The sequence below is a fragment of the Rhea americana genome, unplaced genomic scaffold (genome assembly GCF_003343005.1).
Source record: "Rhea americana isolate MKP2758 unplaced genomic scaffold, rheAme1 scaffold_61, whole genome shotgun sequence".
Taxonomy (NCBI): Eukaryota; Metazoa; Chordata; class Aves; order Rheiformes; family Rheidae; genus Rhea; species Rhea americana.
Window position 1 is genome coordinate 2,341,769 of NW_028186768.1, and position 20,394 is coordinate 2,362,162.

The 20,394-nt window shown below is 41.1% G+C and overlaps 1 protein-coding gene across 2 annotated transcripts in view; it reads right to left on the reverse strand.

Annotated features, from left to right (window-relative positions):
• PAPPA (pappalysin 1) overlaps positions 1-4,042 on the reverse strand; it is a 181,889-nt gene extending 177,847 nt beyond the window's left edge. For both annotated transcript variants that reach the window (XM_085320021.1, XM_085320020.1), the window contains exon 1: positions 3,494-4,042. In XM_085320021.1, the coding sequence (XP_085176147.1) occupies positions 3,494-3,890 (397 nt within the window). In that variant the 5' untranslated portion in view covers positions 3,891-4,042. The remainder of the gene's footprint in view (positions 1-3,493) is intronic.
• Positions 4,043-20,394: the final 16,352 nt, after the last annotated feature.

Here is a 20,394-nt window from a genome sequence, read left to right on the forward strand (position 1 = left end):
CTGGAGGCTCCCGTTTCTTAGGATGGAATTGCATTTCCACAGTAGAACTGAAATATCTTTGATTACAACAGAAGCAAGGTCAACGGTGTTTTGAAGCGTCTTATTTTGCATGGTGTGTGTATTATCTAACTCGACTACAGTCTGGACCTTAACCCTTTCGTTCACAATAGAAATGCGTTCAAAGACTCTACTTCGGAAAGTGTGCAAACTTGCATGATTAATACCATGTGTACATGTGTGTATTCGTAAGAGGGATGTACTGTGCTGTGTGGTAGGTAGTCTTTGTCCAAGAACTATGTGACCCAAGTACACGCTGTTTGAGAGCTGCCCACACTGTGCTAGTCACATCGCGGGAGCTGCAGAAATCAAGCATGGCTCAGCTCTGAAAATGCTTCTGAGCTTTTGCGTAACACAGATCAATGGGTCAGACTTCTAGTTTCCCAACAGCTTTCCTTGACAAACGCCAGAACAGATATCAGTGAAGTCAAGCAGGGCAGCAATAACATCAGTGCCAACCAGTGTGAAATGGGCAGAACCTGGCACCAAAGACTGCCTATCATCAGAGACAGGGCATGGCCCAGTGCAATGACGAATCCACTTAAGAGCGCTATAAAATTAGCCATTTATGAAAACAAATTGAATACTGCAGTAAAGGATGACGTAAGGAGAGTTGGCTCCAGAGAGAAACAGAAACTCTTGTAGCCTGGAACAGTAGAAGAGTTCCTTTGAAACAAGGCTCAAACATAGAAGCTTGTAACAACTCAGATTCTACATGAGGTTTTTAAGACAGACAGTCTTCCCCTATAGACATTCTCTTGGCTTCTCTATCACTTGCAGTGACTACCTAGATGCCTGCAAGGAGGCACTGAAGAGGAACAGTCAGCGGAGGCAGAAGGTGGGGGGTAGAAAGTAGATGAAGATAGAGGAAAGACCCCCAAATGAGGTGTTTTCCAGTCAATCCAGCCCTATGCCAGATCTGTACAAACACACAATTTCCCACCTCACATGTGGGATGAAATTTGGGAATAAACTCATTTCTTACACTGTCAGCAAATTTGACCCTGCCCCTGCCCTGCATCTGAACAACCAGAAGGGCTTTCGATTTCAGTGAGGTCCTACAGATGCAACTCCAATGGCAGAACAGGGCTCCTAAGTCTGTTACAGCCCCAAACAGTGAAAATGAGAAAGCCAAGTATTTTGGCAGCCAGAACCCTTGATTTCCTCATTGAGGGAAGTGTAATCTCTCCCTAAGCTTGCTGCAGGTCTGGGAGGCTGTAGTGTGCGGAGGATACTCCAAGTGAGTTCCTCTTGGAGCTCTTCCAGGTGTTTACACACAGAGCCAAACCTGGCTTCTCTTCAAGAGTGTGTGTGTTGGGGGGGGGAGGGGGACGTTTAAAAATAAAATAAAATCACAAAGTCCTCCAGAGCTGAGCAACAAGGTTTACAGTGCTAAACTGGGGCATTTCTTTTCATTTTTAACAGTGGAATGTTGTTTCCCTGCCTAAAATGGGTCAAGTGTTTTATACGAGCAACAACTCAACCTCCCCCATCCAATTAAAGCATTTTACTACAAATGATCTTTGTGCGTGTCTACTTTCCCTATTGTGTGAATTACAGGTATTTGTACAAAAGACAGACACAGCACCATAGGTGCTGGATTAAACATATAAAAAAATAATTGACTGTGTGTACTCACTGATGAGATCTACTGCAAACTCAAACTCTGCCTTTCCTAACTTGAAAGAGAAGCAGTTTGAGCCCCAGTGYTTGAGTTAAGATTGGGAAACAGAAGAGTGGAGCATGAGAAACAGAATCATACAAGGAAATAATACAGGTATTAATCTATTTCTTCTATGAAATTACTCATTATGTCTGCCCTGCTATAGGCAAAAGGAAGACCAGTCCATGCCCAGCATCTCCTACCCACTCTGCCAGCCCCACACACTGCATCTGCCTCCYTAAAAGCGAACAGAGCAGCTGGGATTGGGGAAAGTTAAAGGAATGTACTGCTGAGTTCATCTTAGTTTTTGTTTTCCTTAGGACAAAGCAACTTTCTTGAGAGATGGCAGTCCCGTAGGTCAAGGATGGGGCAGTCAAGATTAAGAAAATCAAAGACACGAACCTGGCAGGGGAGAGGAAGGAGAGCAGTGCTAGCGGCTGATCAGTGACTGTACCACCAAGACGAGCATCCGCTGCACTCTCGTAGGAAGTGACTCCAGTTAAAGGGAAAAGGGAAATCCTCCCTGTCTCTTTAAGGCATCCTAGGACATGGAAACTCTGTACTTCCAGGGAATCTCCTTGCCAAAAGAACTGTAAAACATGTCTCTCTCTCCCCCCCCCGCCCCACACCTCCCCACCCGTTTCTCCTTCTGATTTGTTTTCTTTCTTTCTTTTTTTTTTTTAAGGGCATTTCCATTTTCTATGACTTCCTTCAGCGCAAAGATGGATGTGGCGTCATTTATAAGGGTTTGTAACCCTCCAAAAAGTATCCGATTTCACGACAACTTCACTGCACTTTATCACTAAAGCAGCGAGAGGGAGGGAGGCGGCAGGAGGGAGGGGGAGAGGGAAAGAACACGGGGCAAAAAGAAGGACCCAAATTCATGATGGGCTCATAAAATTTAAACAAGGAAAGTGCAATATTCTTCATTATTGCTCAGCTCTGACAGCTTAGTTTGGTAGCGGGTTTTAGTACTAAATGATTTTATAGGGCAATTTGACCTTACAATCATTTGTGTTACACTTGCCATTTCTAAGAGGAGACAAAAATACTCAACACATCCTCTAGCTGCAGTACTAGTCCCAGCCCTAGCTGAGTGTCAAGGGGTTGGGAACTTTATAAACTCATTTGATTCATTTAAGGTTTCACAATAGCCAGAAGTTCCTTTATAGCTTTTTGGAAACCACACACTAACACAGCAAAAGAATAAAAAATAAATAAAATAAAARCAACCCCCAAAACAACATAACAGTGAAATACACTAAAGAGCTAATAAAATGAAAGGGATCATATAGGGACCTTACACATGTATTTCTTTGCAGCCACACACCAGACAGATTTCTTTACATAAGTCACACATACACACAAGCTACTGTTAAGTGCTCTACTTACAGTTTTCCAATCTGGAGATTAGTTAAAAAACTACTGTAAGAACTCTCTTTCTTATTTGCATCCTAATCCATACAAACAGAAATAAAGAAACTACCTAAGATACTGCCATTTCCCTACGCAAAACTTTACATAACTTTTTCTTTGAGCATACACTTTCAGACAGTTTGCCAAGCTCTGGTATTTCACCAAAAATACACCTAATAAATGCACTCCTATGTGTTTACACAAGCATTCATATACTTATGCATGCTGCAACATACACACGTATATTTAAATACACATAAACACATACTATACACACGCATGCCTACAGCAGGCTGGTCTGCCGGCACTCGAGACGTAAAAGAGATGCTACAGCCACAGGCACAATGAGCTACCTACCTGCAATGACAGCCGGAGATCTCTGTCCTCCCTCCGCTTTCAGCCACACTTGCAAAGTGAAGGCATCTCTGGGCAGCTCAATATCTGCTTTCAGCCGCAGCTGATCACCTTGTCCACTGAAATAGAGTGCCCTGCTTGGGGTAAGGGACTCCTCTTCGTCCTCTGCCTCCCGCTGTTGCCTCCTGCGGGGGACATGCCCAGGCTCCCGACCAGCAGTGGAGCGCCTTCCTCGGGCTAACCTGGTGGCACAGGTGCCCGGGGCAGTGTAGCGGAGCTGGCGGGTGTGCCTGGTGTCCCTTCTTGCCCTGCGGGAGCGCTCGTCCATCCCACATTCGGGTCCACTGGCTAGGGCTGTACAGAGAAGCGCAAGAGGCAGCAGCAAACTCCAGAGCTGCATTTCCAATCTTCCCCCCCCTTCTCCCCTGCAAATCCTCCCGATCTGCCAGCTTTGGGCTCCTCCTTGCCTTGACTTTCTTCTCTTGTTCACCCTTCTTGGTATTTGCTCTTTTTATAACCCTTCTCAGTTGCTTTTTCTTTTCTTTTTTTCTTTTTCTTTCTTTCTTTTTCCTGCTTATAGATTTTTTTCCCCTTAAAACAAATAAAAATAAAATAAATCAAAACTCCTTCTTGGTTGAAATGTATTTCTCTGTTCTTCCTCCTCTATCTGTCTTCTTCTCCTCTATTCCTCCACAGCTGGAATTCCTCTCTCTTCTTTTCTCTGCTGGATTTTCTTCCCTTTATTTTTTTTCTTCTTAAAAAAAAAAACACACACACACACACACACACACACACACACACACACACACACACAACAAAACAAAAAAACAAAACAACCCCCCAGCTTTCTCCAAGACTCAGACCCACTGATTTCCCTCCCCCCAAAAGATGCTCTAATCTATTTATTTTTTTGGCCTCCTTTATAACATAAGCCACAACCCCCTCCTTCCCCCCAACCTCCCCCCCTCCCTTCTTCTCCACAAAATGAAAGAAAAGAGAAAAAGCCCCTCAGAAGATGAGTAAACAAGAATATGCTAATCTACTCTAGGGTGCTCCACCTTCCCAATTGAATGATTCCCATTAAAACTGCAGGGATCATGACTAATCAATCAGCTTGAAGGAGCAGATAGCTTCAGAGGTTCAAACACTTTTGCTGTTTTCTTTTTTCCCCTTCTTTCCTTCTCTTCCTTTTTTCCCCTTCCACTTTCCCCTCTCTTATTTATTTTTTTAAAAAGACAATTAAGATGAATGTATCATCGTGATAAAAATCCTGCACCCCTTTTTGCAATCTCCCCAGCTTTCTTTCTCAGTCCAGTCCAAAACACACATTCCTATTTTTTTTTCTTGGCAAAAGAGAAAGCTATTTCTCCTCTCAGACTCCCCGTTGCACTTTGCTGGTAAACCTTATGCTCCTCTGCAGCACATAAAGAGTCTTGAAACTTGAGTCTCAGATATTTTTTAAATTGCTTTCTTTCTTTCTCTCTTTTTCACTCTCTCTCTCTCTTTTCTAATTCTTTCTTTTCCTCTTATTATTTTCTTAAAGTTATGCAATCAGCAAGGCTCCCCCTTTTGTGGTCCCCCTCAGTGCAGTTGTGTGCAGCTAATCCAAATGTTGCATCAAAGGTCCCCATCGAATCATCAGGAGCTAAAAGGAGAGAAGCTTTTTGAAGAGCATTTGCCTTCCAGAAGCTGTAGCAACAGAGCAGGATCTGGTTTTTGAATGCTCCTAAAGACTCTTGCTCTCTTTTTTTTTTTTTTTTTTTTGAAATAATAAAAAAAAATGTTAATTTTATTGGTAGATTGAGTCAAAAAATCCTCTCTTAATATTGCTAATTTTTCAGTCTAAGGAATTCAGCTCCCCTGGTTTCCTTGGCTCAGTTGTAGCCACAGGTAAGATTCTGGCTGCTTGCTGGTTTGTAGATCTCTGTTTCTGAGCTGGGACGTTTCTTTTTTTCTCTTTTCTTTTTTATTTTTTTATTTTTTTTTTTATTTTTTTCACTCTTGAAAGATCTCAAAAGCTCCCCCTGATGGCAACAAAAAGGATTTTTCTAAGCACTTAATAAATGGAAATGACTTAGCAGTAGCACACTATGAATCTACTGGCCACTATTCCATTCACAAGAAGTCCAGCAGAACCAAGCTGAATCACACCCAATTCATTCACAAACCCAGTAACTCACGTTAGTCTCTTCTCCCTTCTCAAACATAACAGAGCTCATACTGTACTTTCCTACAAACTTTTAACAGCAGTCATTGAAGAGAGAGTTCTCCCAGGATTATAATTTTACAGCTTTCACAGATTACCCTATTGGTATCATGGGTTTATTATGACTACTGAAACTTAAAAGATACCTGATAAAATTAATATAATTAAAATTTTCAACCAGAAAGAATTCTTTACATTTGAAAGGTGTCTGAATGATGGGGTTTTTACCTCCTAATTTGCAATCATTCAAGAAGGTACATTTAGCATTCGGTTTGGAGAGATGTTGGATATATCTAGAATCTCCCACAGAAGTCAACAAGAATTACAGCCCATCAGTCCCTCTCTAATCATAGAATCCTTCCCTCCAAAATAACTCTACTTGCAATAAAAATACAAAATGCTGGAAACATCCACAAAGCTTTTAATGCAAGATCTCAAAGTGATGAAGCTTCTCAATAACCACGAGGAAACTGTTAATAAACAAACTATACCATGGTCTGAACTCACATAAATGTCCTGAAGAATGTTTAAAAAAAAAAAAAAAAAAAAAAGATACTTATACGTATGTGCTTACTCTGCGGAAATAATTTAAAATTACAGCCTATGCGCTGTACTTTACTATAAGTACTAACAATACATAGAGGACAATGCAAATTAAACACAAATTCAAAAATTTAAAATGAATTTTCTCAACTTCAAATAATGCAAAAACTAAACCAAGAAACTTCTTGATGTCTGGGATAGTGCTTTATCCACTTGAAAACTCACTCCCCTGAAGTCCATGGGAATTTTGCCCATGCAGAGTCTGGAAGAGCAAGCTGTTTAACTTAAATAATCCAGGTTCCAATTTTTCCAGTGGAAAAAGCTAATTATGTGAAATGAAAATGTTTCTTAGGACATTATGATTTGGCTGATATCATCAATGCAAATCATTGAAATATTTCAATTTGATGGGATTGTAGCATTTCATTTTGAATCTATTTGACCTTTTATCTCTTAAAATATTAACAGTAAAAGAAAATGAATCACTGAGACCAAGACGCAACACTTCAATAAGTTGGTTTGCAACTTCAGTAATAAATTCTGTGGAATTCTTGCTACAGAGGCAAGATCCACATCTCAGCTTTCTGTTCCGATTGTAGCCCATAAGAAACTATGAAAAGACGGAATTTACTTCTAGAGCAGAAATACATGTTCGATCATTTTTACTGCAAAGACATAGCAAAAATATAAAGAAAATGCGATATACGAACTCTTGAGTCCTGAGTGGTAAAAAGCTGAGAGTAGAAGGAAGATGTGATTTTAGAAAAAGTGAGTAAAAATGGGATTCCTTAAGTTTGTGGGTCAGATCTTTCTTCCCTGACAACAGATGAAATTCTACCCTGCACAGATGGACATTTATTCTTTGCTTAAGCCAGTACTTAAGTGATGTACGGGCTTTCTGGCAGGGGGTTTTCTACCCAAGGAGAATAATCCTCCTGTTGAACTCGAGTGGAGTATTCTCCTAAGTAAAGGGAGCAGGATATTGTCCTGTATCTAGAGATATTTTCCTAAGGAAAAAAAAAAAAAAAAAAAAACTAGATACATATATAGAGGCAAGAATTAAAATAGATATTTATGATATTATGCCAAAAAATAGTATTGAGCTACATATTGCATGCAGTCATTATAAGTAGAAATACTCAGCAGGAATCTTAGCTGAAGCTGCCAGTAACTCCCAGGTTCAAGACTAGAGCTGACTGAATAAATCATAGCAAATAATGGTTTTGTCAAATTTTGACTTTTTTTTCCACTTCTATTTGCAAGCAGACTACAAAACCTCTCAAATACGTTTGAAATTATATGCCCATTCCTTTCTTATAATTAATATTTCTCTAAAGCTAATTAGCACACAATTCATTGTAAATGTACACATTTTTGTATTTGTTCTGTGTTAATTAGGCGAGGAAGACGCACAGCACTATTTTTTGTTCCCTGTAGACTCTAGTTTAATCACTCATGATATAGTAAATTATATATATGATGTAAATTGTAAATGTAATTTTACATATGATGGTAGATTCCACAGTTTGAAATTCTCTTTGTGGAAAACATAACATTGAAACTTAAAATTACTCATGTGAAGGTCGATCAAAAACAATGTTTCTTGAAAGTCAAGCTAAGAAGTCTGCCAATTATTGGCTGCACTGAGGCCCTGCTATTTTGAGTATTTGTACATATTTGTCCTCACAGTGCACAACTCCATTAATCACAGCAGAGATTTGTATGAATTTTTACCCCTCACCAATACTCCAGTCAAGTCTGTCTGAACTTGGCCTGAGCTGAAGATCTCTGAACACGCAATCTAACAGCTAACATGTTCAGAATCAGACAGGACCCAGACATCAGATTTTAATGCAATGTGTTGGATTCAAGGAATATTTTATGTAATCAACAATGGTATGATAGGAATCACACTGCCTCCACAGCCGAGTGAAAGATGAAATCCAAAAAGCTGAGAATAGATTCAAAGCAAAAGGGATTTTGGCATTCCAGATTGTGAATCCCATAAAAACAACATCTCTTATGAGATAATGCCATGTATTTGGTGTCCAAACAATGAGACAGAAGTGGTGTTGTGTGGAATGTGGCTATAGCTCCTTTGTAGCCCAAGATAATGCAGAAATACTAGTAACAAAAGAATTCAACAATAAAAAAGTCAAAGATCTTTCAATCCTAGAAAAGTTTTAACAGAAGGTCTAATTTGGACTTGATGTTATTTCGCCAAATTTTTAAAATAGTTTTTGCTCTTCATCCTCATAGTATCTAAACACAGGACACAGAATTAAAAGTTTACATGTTGCCTCTGCTGCCACACTCCAGGCTTATAAAAATTCTGCTTTCAAGGCTCCCCTGCTATCTCCCACCTATGTATTCATACTACCAGGTACCTATGCTTACTTGAGCAGAAATCAAAACACTAATACTACATTTCCTTAATTAGTATGTAAGAGACTCTTCTATTGCTATTACTTCAGTTGTTCCATATGTGAAATGCATGTTACTTTACATCAATAAAACAGCTTCATGTCAGTTTGAAATATACCATCTAATCCAGAAGAAGTTTACTGAACAATTAAGAACTGCAATAAATGACAATCAAGACTAAATATATAATTGATGGCTTTATAAAGGTATCAGTAACTTTTTTATGTAATTTGCAGTCAGTGGCTATAAAGACCTATTTAAAACTGGCATACCATTCTTTTTTGCCCTGCAGAGAGCTGTATTTCCTAACAATACTGATGTCTGTTTGCTTGGAATTCAGTTACTTTATCCTTCAAATTTCCCCCAAGAAATATCATATTTCCAAAAAAGTTACATATTCTTTGTATTTTTTTCACTGCATTCTTGAAATACATTCCTGGGGGTAGGGTAATAATCTCTATTCTACATTTTGGTAAGAGCAAAAAGACAGGTTACTCACTGTACATGATGTAAACAACAGGATGAATTTTTCCTCTTCTATTAAACCATGCAAAATCTGAATAACCCCCCTTATTTCAGTGGGATCATTCTGATTTCAATTGTATACTGTAATTGTGAGTGTTTGGGATAGACCTCACCTGCGAAATCCTGGCTCAGGTGAGGAGAAMGGCAAAACAACCATGGACCTCAACTACATAGTGCCCAGTCCCTTCTCCCAGGCTGTGTCCCATCAAGATGCCCATGTAATGCCCCCATCCGCAACGCTTACATGAGCAGCCCCAGCAAGACAGCTGGGGTGACTATGAGGCCTGGTCCTCCTCTGYCTCACTTCTGCAGGGCCATATTCATACTTGGGAGCAAGGCATCTGCAGTTTCCTAAACCAGCAGACTGATGGGGGCAGCAAAATCACAGCCTAAAACATRAGAAATTGAGAGGAGGAAGGACCTCCTGGGTCTCACAGAAGCACCCACAACACCATGCCCAGCTTGCCCCGTGTCACTGTATCAGCAGAGGGGCTTGCCTGCACATGCTTGCCAGGGAGCAAGCTCCCCGGCACCCCAACCAGGCAGTCATTGCCTTGTCCCACTACTGAAAGCCCACTCTGAAYGCTCCTGATGGAAGGAAATGCCAAGGAGGCATCAGGGTGCCCAGAGGCACATGGGCACAGGAGATCCTGCTGTGCCCATCCTTACTTCTCACCGAGCAGGTAGCACAGCATTATTCCATGTGGCCCAGCATCCCACGGGGCCCAGCATATGCTTGCGAGGGGCAGACTTTTTCTTACTTTGTACATAAATCAATGATTTAACAATTAGACATCTACACAAAAATCTTTAGAGCATACCTTGGTTGATGCGAACTGTCGCAACTGCACWAACCTTGAGGGAGCTATGGCCATTCACATCAGCTTGTCCCCACATTATCTAGTTCGTACCTAGGATTAAGTTGATTAGAGCTTTATTCCCAGTTAGAGCTTTATTCCCAATTGATTTCTTGCACAGGATTAAAACCCCAAACAAAAGCACAAATATTGTTTGCCTCACTTTCCCATTGCATTTAAGGAGACTAACAGCAGGTGCCCATCTCACAGAAGCAGTGCATATTTTAAAAGTTTGTTTGCCCAGAGATTTAAGATCTTCAGATGAAACTGGGACACTGAAATTCAGAAGTGCAGAACATTACTTTGATCACTTCTTAACTTTTTGCCTAATGATGAATTTCTGAGGGCTCATGAAGACGTGAATCAGATGCTGCTCTTGAAAAAACAAGTGACACTCAGGAGAGTAAATGAGTAGACACAGTGATGTTCCAGCACAGGAGACGTTCCCAAACCACCTCATCTGAAGGTTATATATCCTCCAGTATTTCTGGCTTTGCGTCAAATGCTGGGGAAAGAGATCTGGTAAAAAACTATTCTGCCTGGAAATCTGTTTACTTTATCAAGATAATCTGAGCTTCCATGAGTTACTGAGGGGACATGGTTGGGAAGGAAAAGGGAAGACAAAACAGACTGATGAGTAAATGAAAAACTCCTTGTGATTTGCATCTCTGAAATACCGGCTAGTTAGGTTTTGACCTACAGCAGAACAGCACAAGGCAATTGCTTTAATCACTGCCTGATCATTTACAGTCTGTTTGGGCTGCCTTATGAGTAGCATCTCACCTTCACTGAGCAGTCTTAAACCCCACAGGAATGTATCTGTAACAGTCCACAGCACCCCTGAGCATACCCTGAGGTCAGCTGGGGCTAAGTTCCTCTCAAAGTGAGGTCCAGCATCCACAGGAGCACTCAGGCTCCAAAAACAGAGAAAGACCAAAWCGTAAGGGGGAAGGGAGAGAAGAGCCCATTTCAGTGAACCAAAGACTTATCAGACAGCACCAGACAGTCAAACAACTGTAAGATGGAAAAGACAGAGGGCTTTCTTATTACACTGGGGTCTCCTGCATTTGTAAACATATGGTACATTAGCAGATATTTTCCATCCAAATGGGCATGTATCCACAACACAAAACACACCACCACAGTTGCTGCTAATTAGTCACCACCCCATTGGCAAGTCTCAACACAGAGGTCAAGGACTGGGTGAGCCTGGAGCCTAAACTATCATCTTAGACCTACTAATGTTTTCTCCACAAGATAAATAACATGAATTGGTACAAAGAGGGTTGGAGGGGGTGAAGGGCGGGTTGCACTGGGAAGGCATATGGGGCCTCTGCTAGTTGTACACTCGTTCTGAAGATACATGGAGGGCACCAGTCTTCCAGTGCTCTGTTCTGACATCTTCCTCTAGCAGTGCATCACTTTTAAAACACTAAAAAGAGAGAGGTCATTATCAGCTGTCCTGGAGAACAGACAAGACAGCCTAGAGAAGGAATGCAACAGAAGTGGTGGAGCTCTCTTCAAGCTCCACACTCTGGAATGCTGGCGGCATTGGCTTCTGGAGGAGAAGCGTATCCAGAAGACGGGGGACAGAGAAAAGGACTTTGAATATTATACTCTCGGTCATGCAGAAGGGGAATCAAGATATTGTAGTATGGTACTAGAAGAGCCACACAAGCTACTYGGAAAGCTGGAAGGAAAGTACAGTGCTGGCACCTAAGTATTCATGGGGAGAGACAAGAGGGAGGACTTAGACAGACTGAAGGGAATACATTGCTTAGAGATAATCTAGAAAATTCAGGCAGATAATAAGACATATTTTGGTATTCAAAGGCATCTTCTAGAAGCAAATTAAACATACTCAAATGGTCTTCCTAAACTAGGTTTTGACTCAAATGCCAGTATTAACAGAATTAACATGAGAAACCTGTCYTTTCTTGCTATTGAAGAAGATAATCAAGCAAACAGTAGGCAAATTGATCAGGAGAAAGACATTGTGCGTCATTCAGCAGTAAGAAAGCCAAAGACAGAATTCAGAGGAAATGCTTCTCTCTGCATTTCAGAGCTTTTCCCAGTGATATGGGATTTCCCCTGTCTGCTTTCATTTGAATGGCATTTGAAAAACACAGCTGCAAAGCCCCATCCACACAAGGTATGGAGCCAAGGGAGGAACCCTCCCATTCAGGCTATTACAGCCTTCAGCAGGAAATCTGAATTCAGCAGCTCCTCCTGTCTTTACACTGCACAGAGCCCAAGCTAAGCCCTTGACTCAAACACTCCCAAATTTCAAGAGGCCTCAGATCCTCATCTGGACTTGGGTGCTTGAGATCACCTGTACATCAGTAGTTAAAGGGTAACTTCTGCCCCAAGCGGACATTGGAGGCTTCATCAGTCCAACTCCAATACACTAGGCACCTGAACAACCTCTGCCAAACCAGGGATTACACCTTAGACCTGAAGTTCAGAGCAAAGCAGACAAGATCTGGCATCATAAATAAGGTCATTATCCTACTGCCTGGAAGGTATAACCAGTCTTTGCAGTCACGTGTTTTGCTCAATACTCTGCCATCAGAATCCACAGAAATTAACTGATTTRTCAAAGGAAAGTTCAGGCAAGGATGTATTAAATAAAAACATTCCACTCATACCTCCCAGGCTTCTCAGTGGAACTGAGATTCCTCAAATACAATAAAAACAAGACAAGACAAAACAAAATGGAAAAGGGGGAAAGAAGAACAGAAAGGAAGGAAATAGAAGACAGCTAGATGAAAAAGAGAAGGAAACAAAACCCTTAACAAGAAAGCACAAATAAATGGGAGTGTAGCCCTCACTAAAATCTGCAGGTTGGATTTTTGTTGTTGTTGTTGTCGTTAAAAACTTGGTATTGGTGGCTTTCTGTGATATGTCACTGCATGAAATGAATACAATATAGCAAGCAATATAGGAAACGATTGCTATATGTGAGGGCAGTGGCAGCCTGTGCTTTCCTTGCCACCCTCTATTCGTTTTGTCTGCACTAAAGCTGTGTTTAAACTAGTGAAATCCATCTCTATCTGTCTTAATATACGAACACATTTTCAGCCAAGACCCACCACTGGCTACACTTGTATGGCAACCTTCAACCAGAATGTCTAAGCATGGTTTTGACTTCATCCCCAGTTCATCCTGTTAATGCATTTAACGGGATTTTCAAAAATCTCCTCTGCTCTCTGAGGTGATACCCCATTCTTCAATGACATGCAGCAGATCTCACTGAYGCAACACAGCTCACTATTGACTGTGAAGCCCTGTTTGCCCACTAGCTTACAGGAACAAAAAACGTCATAGGGACAGTAATAAAGGCTGCACAGAACTGGACCTGAGGAAAGGAAAGCCTTGTTTGTACTGGTAAGTGTTTTCATGCAGGTAAAACTGCTTGCAAGCACATCTGTGTACAGAACTGGACACTCTAGATGGACTGGACTCTTGAAATGTGTTACCCACAGCAGCGGGAGTTCAGTTACACCACTGAGACAGGTATGTAAAGCAAGGAATACGTGAACAATTTGGTATAACAATCTAAAGAGAAGAGAAAATTCCTTAGGAGGCAAAAACTAGAATTGAAATACCAGTGTTTTTCCCAGAGCAAAAAATAGCCTCTTTTCATTCCTTTGCCACCACCGCTTCAAACTGAGTGAGGAAAAAGAAAGTTATAACGCATGAAAATCAAAATAATACATGGAAATATCCTCTAAAGCTAAGCAGTGATAGACCCAAGAAGTCTGGTATGAAGTCAGTAACATTCTTAGAAAACATTTAAACCTACAGATTTCAAATCAACTTTCAAAAATAGAATTCTATAGTGTAATACTAAGCTCATTAAATTCCATAGTTTAAGATATTTAGTCAAAAAGGTACCCTTTGCTATTAAATGCTATAAAAGCCTCCCAGAAAGGTTAGCAACCCTTTCTTAGATATTAAAATCTTTTTAGTTTAGGCATTATAAAATGTTTGGACTGATTTGTATTTGATCAGACTTGAGACATCAGAATAGTGCTATGAATAGTTACCATGAAAAATAGGACTTCTTTTTGCCTGCAAATGAAATCAACTTTGCTAGGAGCATTCACAATATTTCAGCCCTTAAAATGTGGTACGCTACAAAATAGTGTATGATTTGCGGCAAATAATGTATTAATAAAATTAAGTTTTACTAAAAAGAACTCTATGTGGAGTTCAGAGTAATTACAGGGAATATGCGGAGCTCTTTTGCTAAAGGTGAGTGGAGTGATAAGCTTCATTCACAGAACTGAACTGTATAGGTTGGGGCAAACCTACCAAAACCAAGAGCCACATCAGTATTTCGGTGTCTAACTTTCCAATTATTCCAGTGAAAATAAAGGATTTAAATAGGAGTTTGATGTTTATGTACTCTACCACTAAGTTTCTATTTGGACTGCACTGTTAGCTGTACCTTTTCCAACCTGGCCAGGTATGGTCAAGGTTATTAAGTTTATCTGATGATTTTTGATTGCCTTCTGTGACATGATTCATTGGTTGCCATCATGATCTTCCTCATACGAGTTTTCATTCCTCAAAACCTTACCTGGAATTCCAATGAGAGCAGCACCAAGGCCGGGCCCAGATGGACTATTTAGGCAACAGAAGATATACCAGGATCGAGGTGAAGCAGGCAGAAGCTTGTGCTGACGTATCCCATACAAGTTCAAACCTCTGTCCTTCTACATGTAGCATCTTTTGCCAACACTAAATTCGCTAAAATTAAAATCAGAAAAATGTAACTAAAAGTGAGACAGATTATAAGGCTCAAAAAACCCTGCATCCTATGTTGGGTTTTTGTTTCCTGCTTTCATTGATTTATTTTTAATACTGCTGATTCTAACAATGGCACCAAATTAATAGAGAGAGGGGAAAAAATAGAAGAAAAACATTCCCCATTTGTTTAGATTGGGTCACATAGTGAAGTTAGGTTTTAATTTTGTGCAAAGATTGGCTTTAAGAAGAAACACATTTCTGGAATTGCGAACTTACAGCACGGTGCAGCTTTCATGGTATGATGCCAATTCCCTCCACCCAGCCTCCCGCCAATACCAGTGCCTCTTTAATTAATTTTTATATGATTTTTCCTTATTCTCAGCTAATGGGTAACAGACCATGTCCCAGATTATTCTATATCCTTATTTATTCAGCATAGGAGACCTTCTCTACGCATTTTTAATGGGTTTACAAACACAGGCAGAGAGTTTTCAGAGTTGACACCTAAAGGCAGCAGACACTGAATTCAGGTTAAACAGAGCCTGTGTGCAGCCCAGCGGTTCCAGCTTCAGCTGTGGTTTCCTATTAAACTCAAGATGCTCTTTAAGCAACAGATCTGTTTGCCTTTCTCTGCTCCCTCCCTGTCTCCACATCCCCGATTTAAACCCAAAGTGAGCTCCCAGAAACTACAGGTACAGCTTCAATGGCCCTTTAAAATGTACAGGATAAATGTGCTTGTGCTATTTAAGGTGTTCTTGATGATTAAAGATTACTGAATGTGTGAGAACTCACAGACACCCCTGAGTCATCCTCAGCCAGAAACGCTGCAAGAACCCCSTGAATGAGCCATTTTCAGAGATACAAGGAGCAGACGTCCCCGGCAGGAGTCACTGGGAAGCTCTCTGCTACTCTAGTTTCAGGCTTGCTCTTCAGGAGCCATTGCAAGAGCAGCACGTTGGCTTGCAGGACCTCAGAGCTGCTCCCATCCTGGCCTCTGAGGCAAGCGAGACAGTCAGAAATGGTGYAGGAGACTGATGCTGAGGGAGAGCCCAGCCACCCAAAGCCTCAGCCAGCACGGCTCCCTGGGCCAGGGTCCTCTTGCTTTTCCTAATGTCAGTTCTTCCCAAAAGGACTGCTGAAGCCAGCCTGCTTTTTGTTCTCAGTAATCACTTTACCAATATTTCAAAGGCATTATGTAACTGAAAAAGTGTAAAGTTATTGCTACCGACATTGTCAATAAATCATTAACATTTCTTAACAGGAACAGCATAACTGTTCATGTCATGGCTGTCTCATTCACTTTCAAATCAAAGCTTTCAAATTAAATATTCATTTAATATTAAAATATTAATGCAGTCCCACTGTTTCTGTAACAAATATTAATTTCTTATGGCATTTCCAGGCAAATGCATATATTATAAACTTCAATTCCCACAGGAGGTCCCTCAGCTTTTCCTTTCCCTCTTCCAGCATTATCCTGATATCAGGCTAGAAGAGGACTTTGCATGAAAGATAAGAAGSGGCTGCCTGATGGAGGAGAAACAAGGTAGATAATTTAACTGAAAGTGTACCCCATTCCTCCCCTCCTACATGATCTCCCCGCTCTTAGATCAGACTATTGAAGGCTGCCATTATATCTCCCGCCTACAGAATGAGTCATTCATATATTCAGCAATTCCTGTTGGAAAAAAAAAAAAACAACAAAAAAACAGTGAATGCCTCTGTCACTAGAGCCCATTACAGAAATTAAACTTTGCAAATCATCAAGGAAGGGCGAGATTTAAAGTCTTTCAAGGTGCATGCCTAGTCTCTTTGGTCTCAGTAGAAGTGGAATTGATTTGACAATAAGCTTTCACAGCCTTCACGTCTAGGGTACTCAGCATGCACATAGCCCGAATAGGAAGCAGGTCAAAGGGATAGAGTACTTCTCTTTGAGATTTTTTTTTCCCGTGGTTCATCTCAGGCAAAAAGACACTAAAGTCTGCAGAGGTATTTCCGTTGCTATAGCATAGGCTGACATCTAACAGTCACCCAAAGAGCGCTCTCCTCCTCCATCACTGACTCCAGCAAGGTGCCCTCGCATGAGGGTCTTCTACAGGGGTAGTATGCAACAAGTTGGGACACAGCTGCAAACCACGAGGGAACCTGCAATGCTCCGAGTAAAGCTTCAGGATTTAAAGTATTTTCCTCTACAGGAAATTCAGATTGGGAATATCCAGAGGAAAGGATAGGGTTAGTTGCTGGTAAATGGTAAAGCTATAACCTCCTTCAGAAAGGCTAATTTTCCACCCAGTTTACTATAATTATTTCTATTGCTTGCAGCTTCCTTATCCCTCCTCCTGGGACCATTAATTCTAAGTTACTTTTCTTCCTACTGTGGAATAAAAGCTCTTCAGCCTTAAGGCTCTTCACTCTTTTCTCTCACTATTTCCATCTCCAGTCATGAAACATTATGTTTTTTAAAAGTACTTTATCTGCATAAAAYTAATTCTCTTGCATTGTTCAAGGGAATGGAAGTTATTCCTTGTCTCAATATGCCAACAGGACCAGACCTCCCTAGTTCCATATATTATCCTGTGAGGCCTGGGATGGGCATCATATTACCAAGGCCTAACAAAGAGTATCTGCCAGAGCATGGACACAACTTGCAGCTGAAATACTCTGGAGCTGGACTTCACCGGTCATTTCAGATTTGTTGTTGACTTTAAAATGATGCTGGGAAATTCCTCCCTCAACAAGAAGGGCAGAAAGTGCTTCCCAGAGGTGACATGTCTCTTTATGCCCTTCTAATCCTGATACATGCCATACCTTTATAATTGGGTATTCGCAGCCAGAGTGGAAGCAGGGATTTTTAGAGAGTAATTTTCTCAGCTATTCAAAAGCTAAGAAGTCATGAGAGCTTGGATGAAAATCTGTTTTAGCTCAAATGGGATCTCACTTTTCTCAGATACTCCTCATCATAGGTTAAGGTGCAGAAGCCTTAAAACTACATAGGATCAAAATAATGAAGGACTATCTTCGACAGCACTGATCGCAGGCATTCTTTTCACTTAGAGAGGAGTTAAGAAGATTAGTCCATCTGAGGTGGGGTTAGGTGGACTGGGAGCATCTCAGTGAAATAGTGATGTTGGTTAATATTGCGGACCATGGAAGTTGGGGAAGGGAATAAAATTAATCAATTTGTTTCTGCTTAGAAATTTTTCTTTCTATGTAAATTCCATACAAAGATAGTCTTTGGAAAGAGATTACCTGGGCAGAAATTAATGGCCTAAGAGACCCTGGCTACTCACTGGTATGACTAGCTAACCCAATGTTAGAATTGAGTTTCCTTAAAGTCCCAGACTTCACATGCCATCACCTCCAGAAGAATCATGGAAACCAACCGATTCAGTCAGGTATGTCTTGCCCACCTGTCCTCCCTGCACCCTCTCACAACTCGCACAGCCCTCACCACTCTTCCTAACCTCTGAGCAACTACTTTCCACTAAACTCTCTCTCTCTCTGCTCACAACCCTTCTGCCAAAACTTGTTCCTTCACACCTAGCCCCAAAGGCAACATTCACCTCCCCTCTTCTCTCCCTTTCTGTAATTGCTTCCTTCCTTTCTCATACTGTCCAACTCCTCCACATTCATTTTCTGTCTCCCATTACTATCTCTTTCCACTCTCTCCCCTCATCTTTCCCACTTGTAAATGTTACCTATCCTTTATATATCACTTTGCCCTTTCTCCTTCCAAACCTAACACAGTATCCGGCTCCTGGAAGCATTCACCATCTGTTTTACCTCCTCCTTATAATATACTTCCTGATGCTTCTTGCTTTWTTTCTTTTTTTTTYCCAGACAAAGGATGCTACATAAAAATAAACTGCATTCTTTTTTTAACAGTCCCTGTGCCCATTCACCACTCTCAGCTGTGAGTTTTTACAGCTCATCATAAAGCCTCCTGCAGTCCCATTATAGTTGACTAAAGGAATAAAATATGGTTTGAAAATAATCCCAATGCTCTTCCATTACTGATTTCCTCCTGTGCCCTCTTAAACAATTAAAAAAAATCAACATATTAGAAGAAGCACTCCATCCCCAGGTTTTCAGAGCAGCGCCCAAAGGAAAGAGGAGGATGCAAAGCACGCTGGGCAGCTCTTATTAAACTCATCAGGCAACTGGGGAACTGTTCTGTCAAACTGGTTATCAGTCTTCTTTTGRCCATTAATTCACGCCAGCACTGTAGTCTTCCCCAAAGCTCTTGTACTGGTATAACGTGACTATGCCGAGGCAAAACCTCATGCCAGGCTGCCTGGTGGGAGCAGAGCGCAGAGGGCAGAAAGAACACGGCTCTGCCGCTGAGGAGCACGGGCGCGAGGGCAGCCTTTGCACAAAATGGGGAGCAGATACAGCACTCCCTTGCCTTGTCCTGYGGTGCAGAGGGGTCCAGTTGCATGTTTGCTGCCAATCAGAGCTCTGTCACACACTTTCAAATGATTCGGTCTTGGTTTTTGGCCAGAGATTAGGGAGGATGTATAAAGGCCTCCAGAAGAGACACAAGTAACAGAAAAGGAAAAAGTGTAGGAACAGACCCAGAAGCAGAATATGAAGCTGGAACAAGCCCCAGCCTTGGCTATGGGACCAAGTGGACTAAGGCACTCCGGGGTCCTGCTCAGAGGACGTGTTTGGGGATGGGTCTGCGGAACGGCCGAGAGAGGAAGCAGCACAAACAGAAAGCGTGAATCAGAGCCACACCTCGCAAGTGGCTGTCACCAACCTCCGCTCTCGTTACACAGGAGGCTCCAGCATTAATGGGAAGGTTTACTGGGCTGCGGCCAACATAGTGATCGCTGTAGAGGATATTAGATGTAACAGGATGTTTTTCTAGCAAAGGCTGAAGGCGGAAGCTATGTCATTATCTTGGCTTCCTTTCTTCCACACCTCCACTAGGGATCAAAATGGATTCCAAGGTGGGGGAAAACCTTTGAACAKGGAGTCAGTAACTCACTCTCACTTATTCTGAATGAGTTATTTAAAAATACTAATAATTGTATTAAGGATAAGCACATTTTCTGGCTATCCAGACCACTCTCCCTGCCTAATACTGACATTACAAATACAGTGTTACACACTTGTACCATTACTAGATTAAAATATGCCACACAGAGCTTCAATTATAAATGCAATTGATTGCACTAAGTGAAAAAAATCATTTGAAAATAATAATGTTAGGTTTTCAGGTTCTCTGAATTTGTGGCATTAGCTATGGGCAAGAGGGAGAAAGYGCTGGCTAGAAGAGTGCTACACTGTGTCAGAGTATGAGCAATATTGGCCCAAAGTTTTTCTCCCCTCTATTTGATGAGTCTTGAAAATTTTTCATAGAAGAGAAACTTAAGAAGACCAAAAAAATCTATGATAGCACAGATTTGTAATGTTTTTCAGCTGATGTATGATTTCTATTCCTTGAAAAACAAAACAATCAAAAATTTGCCACCAAAATGCCAAATCCTTGAATAAATACAAGCAATATAAAGAGCCTACAGGATTACAGTAGCAGCGCAGACACGTGAGCATATAAATCTACCCTTATTTTGTCTTTTGCCAAGGTCTCT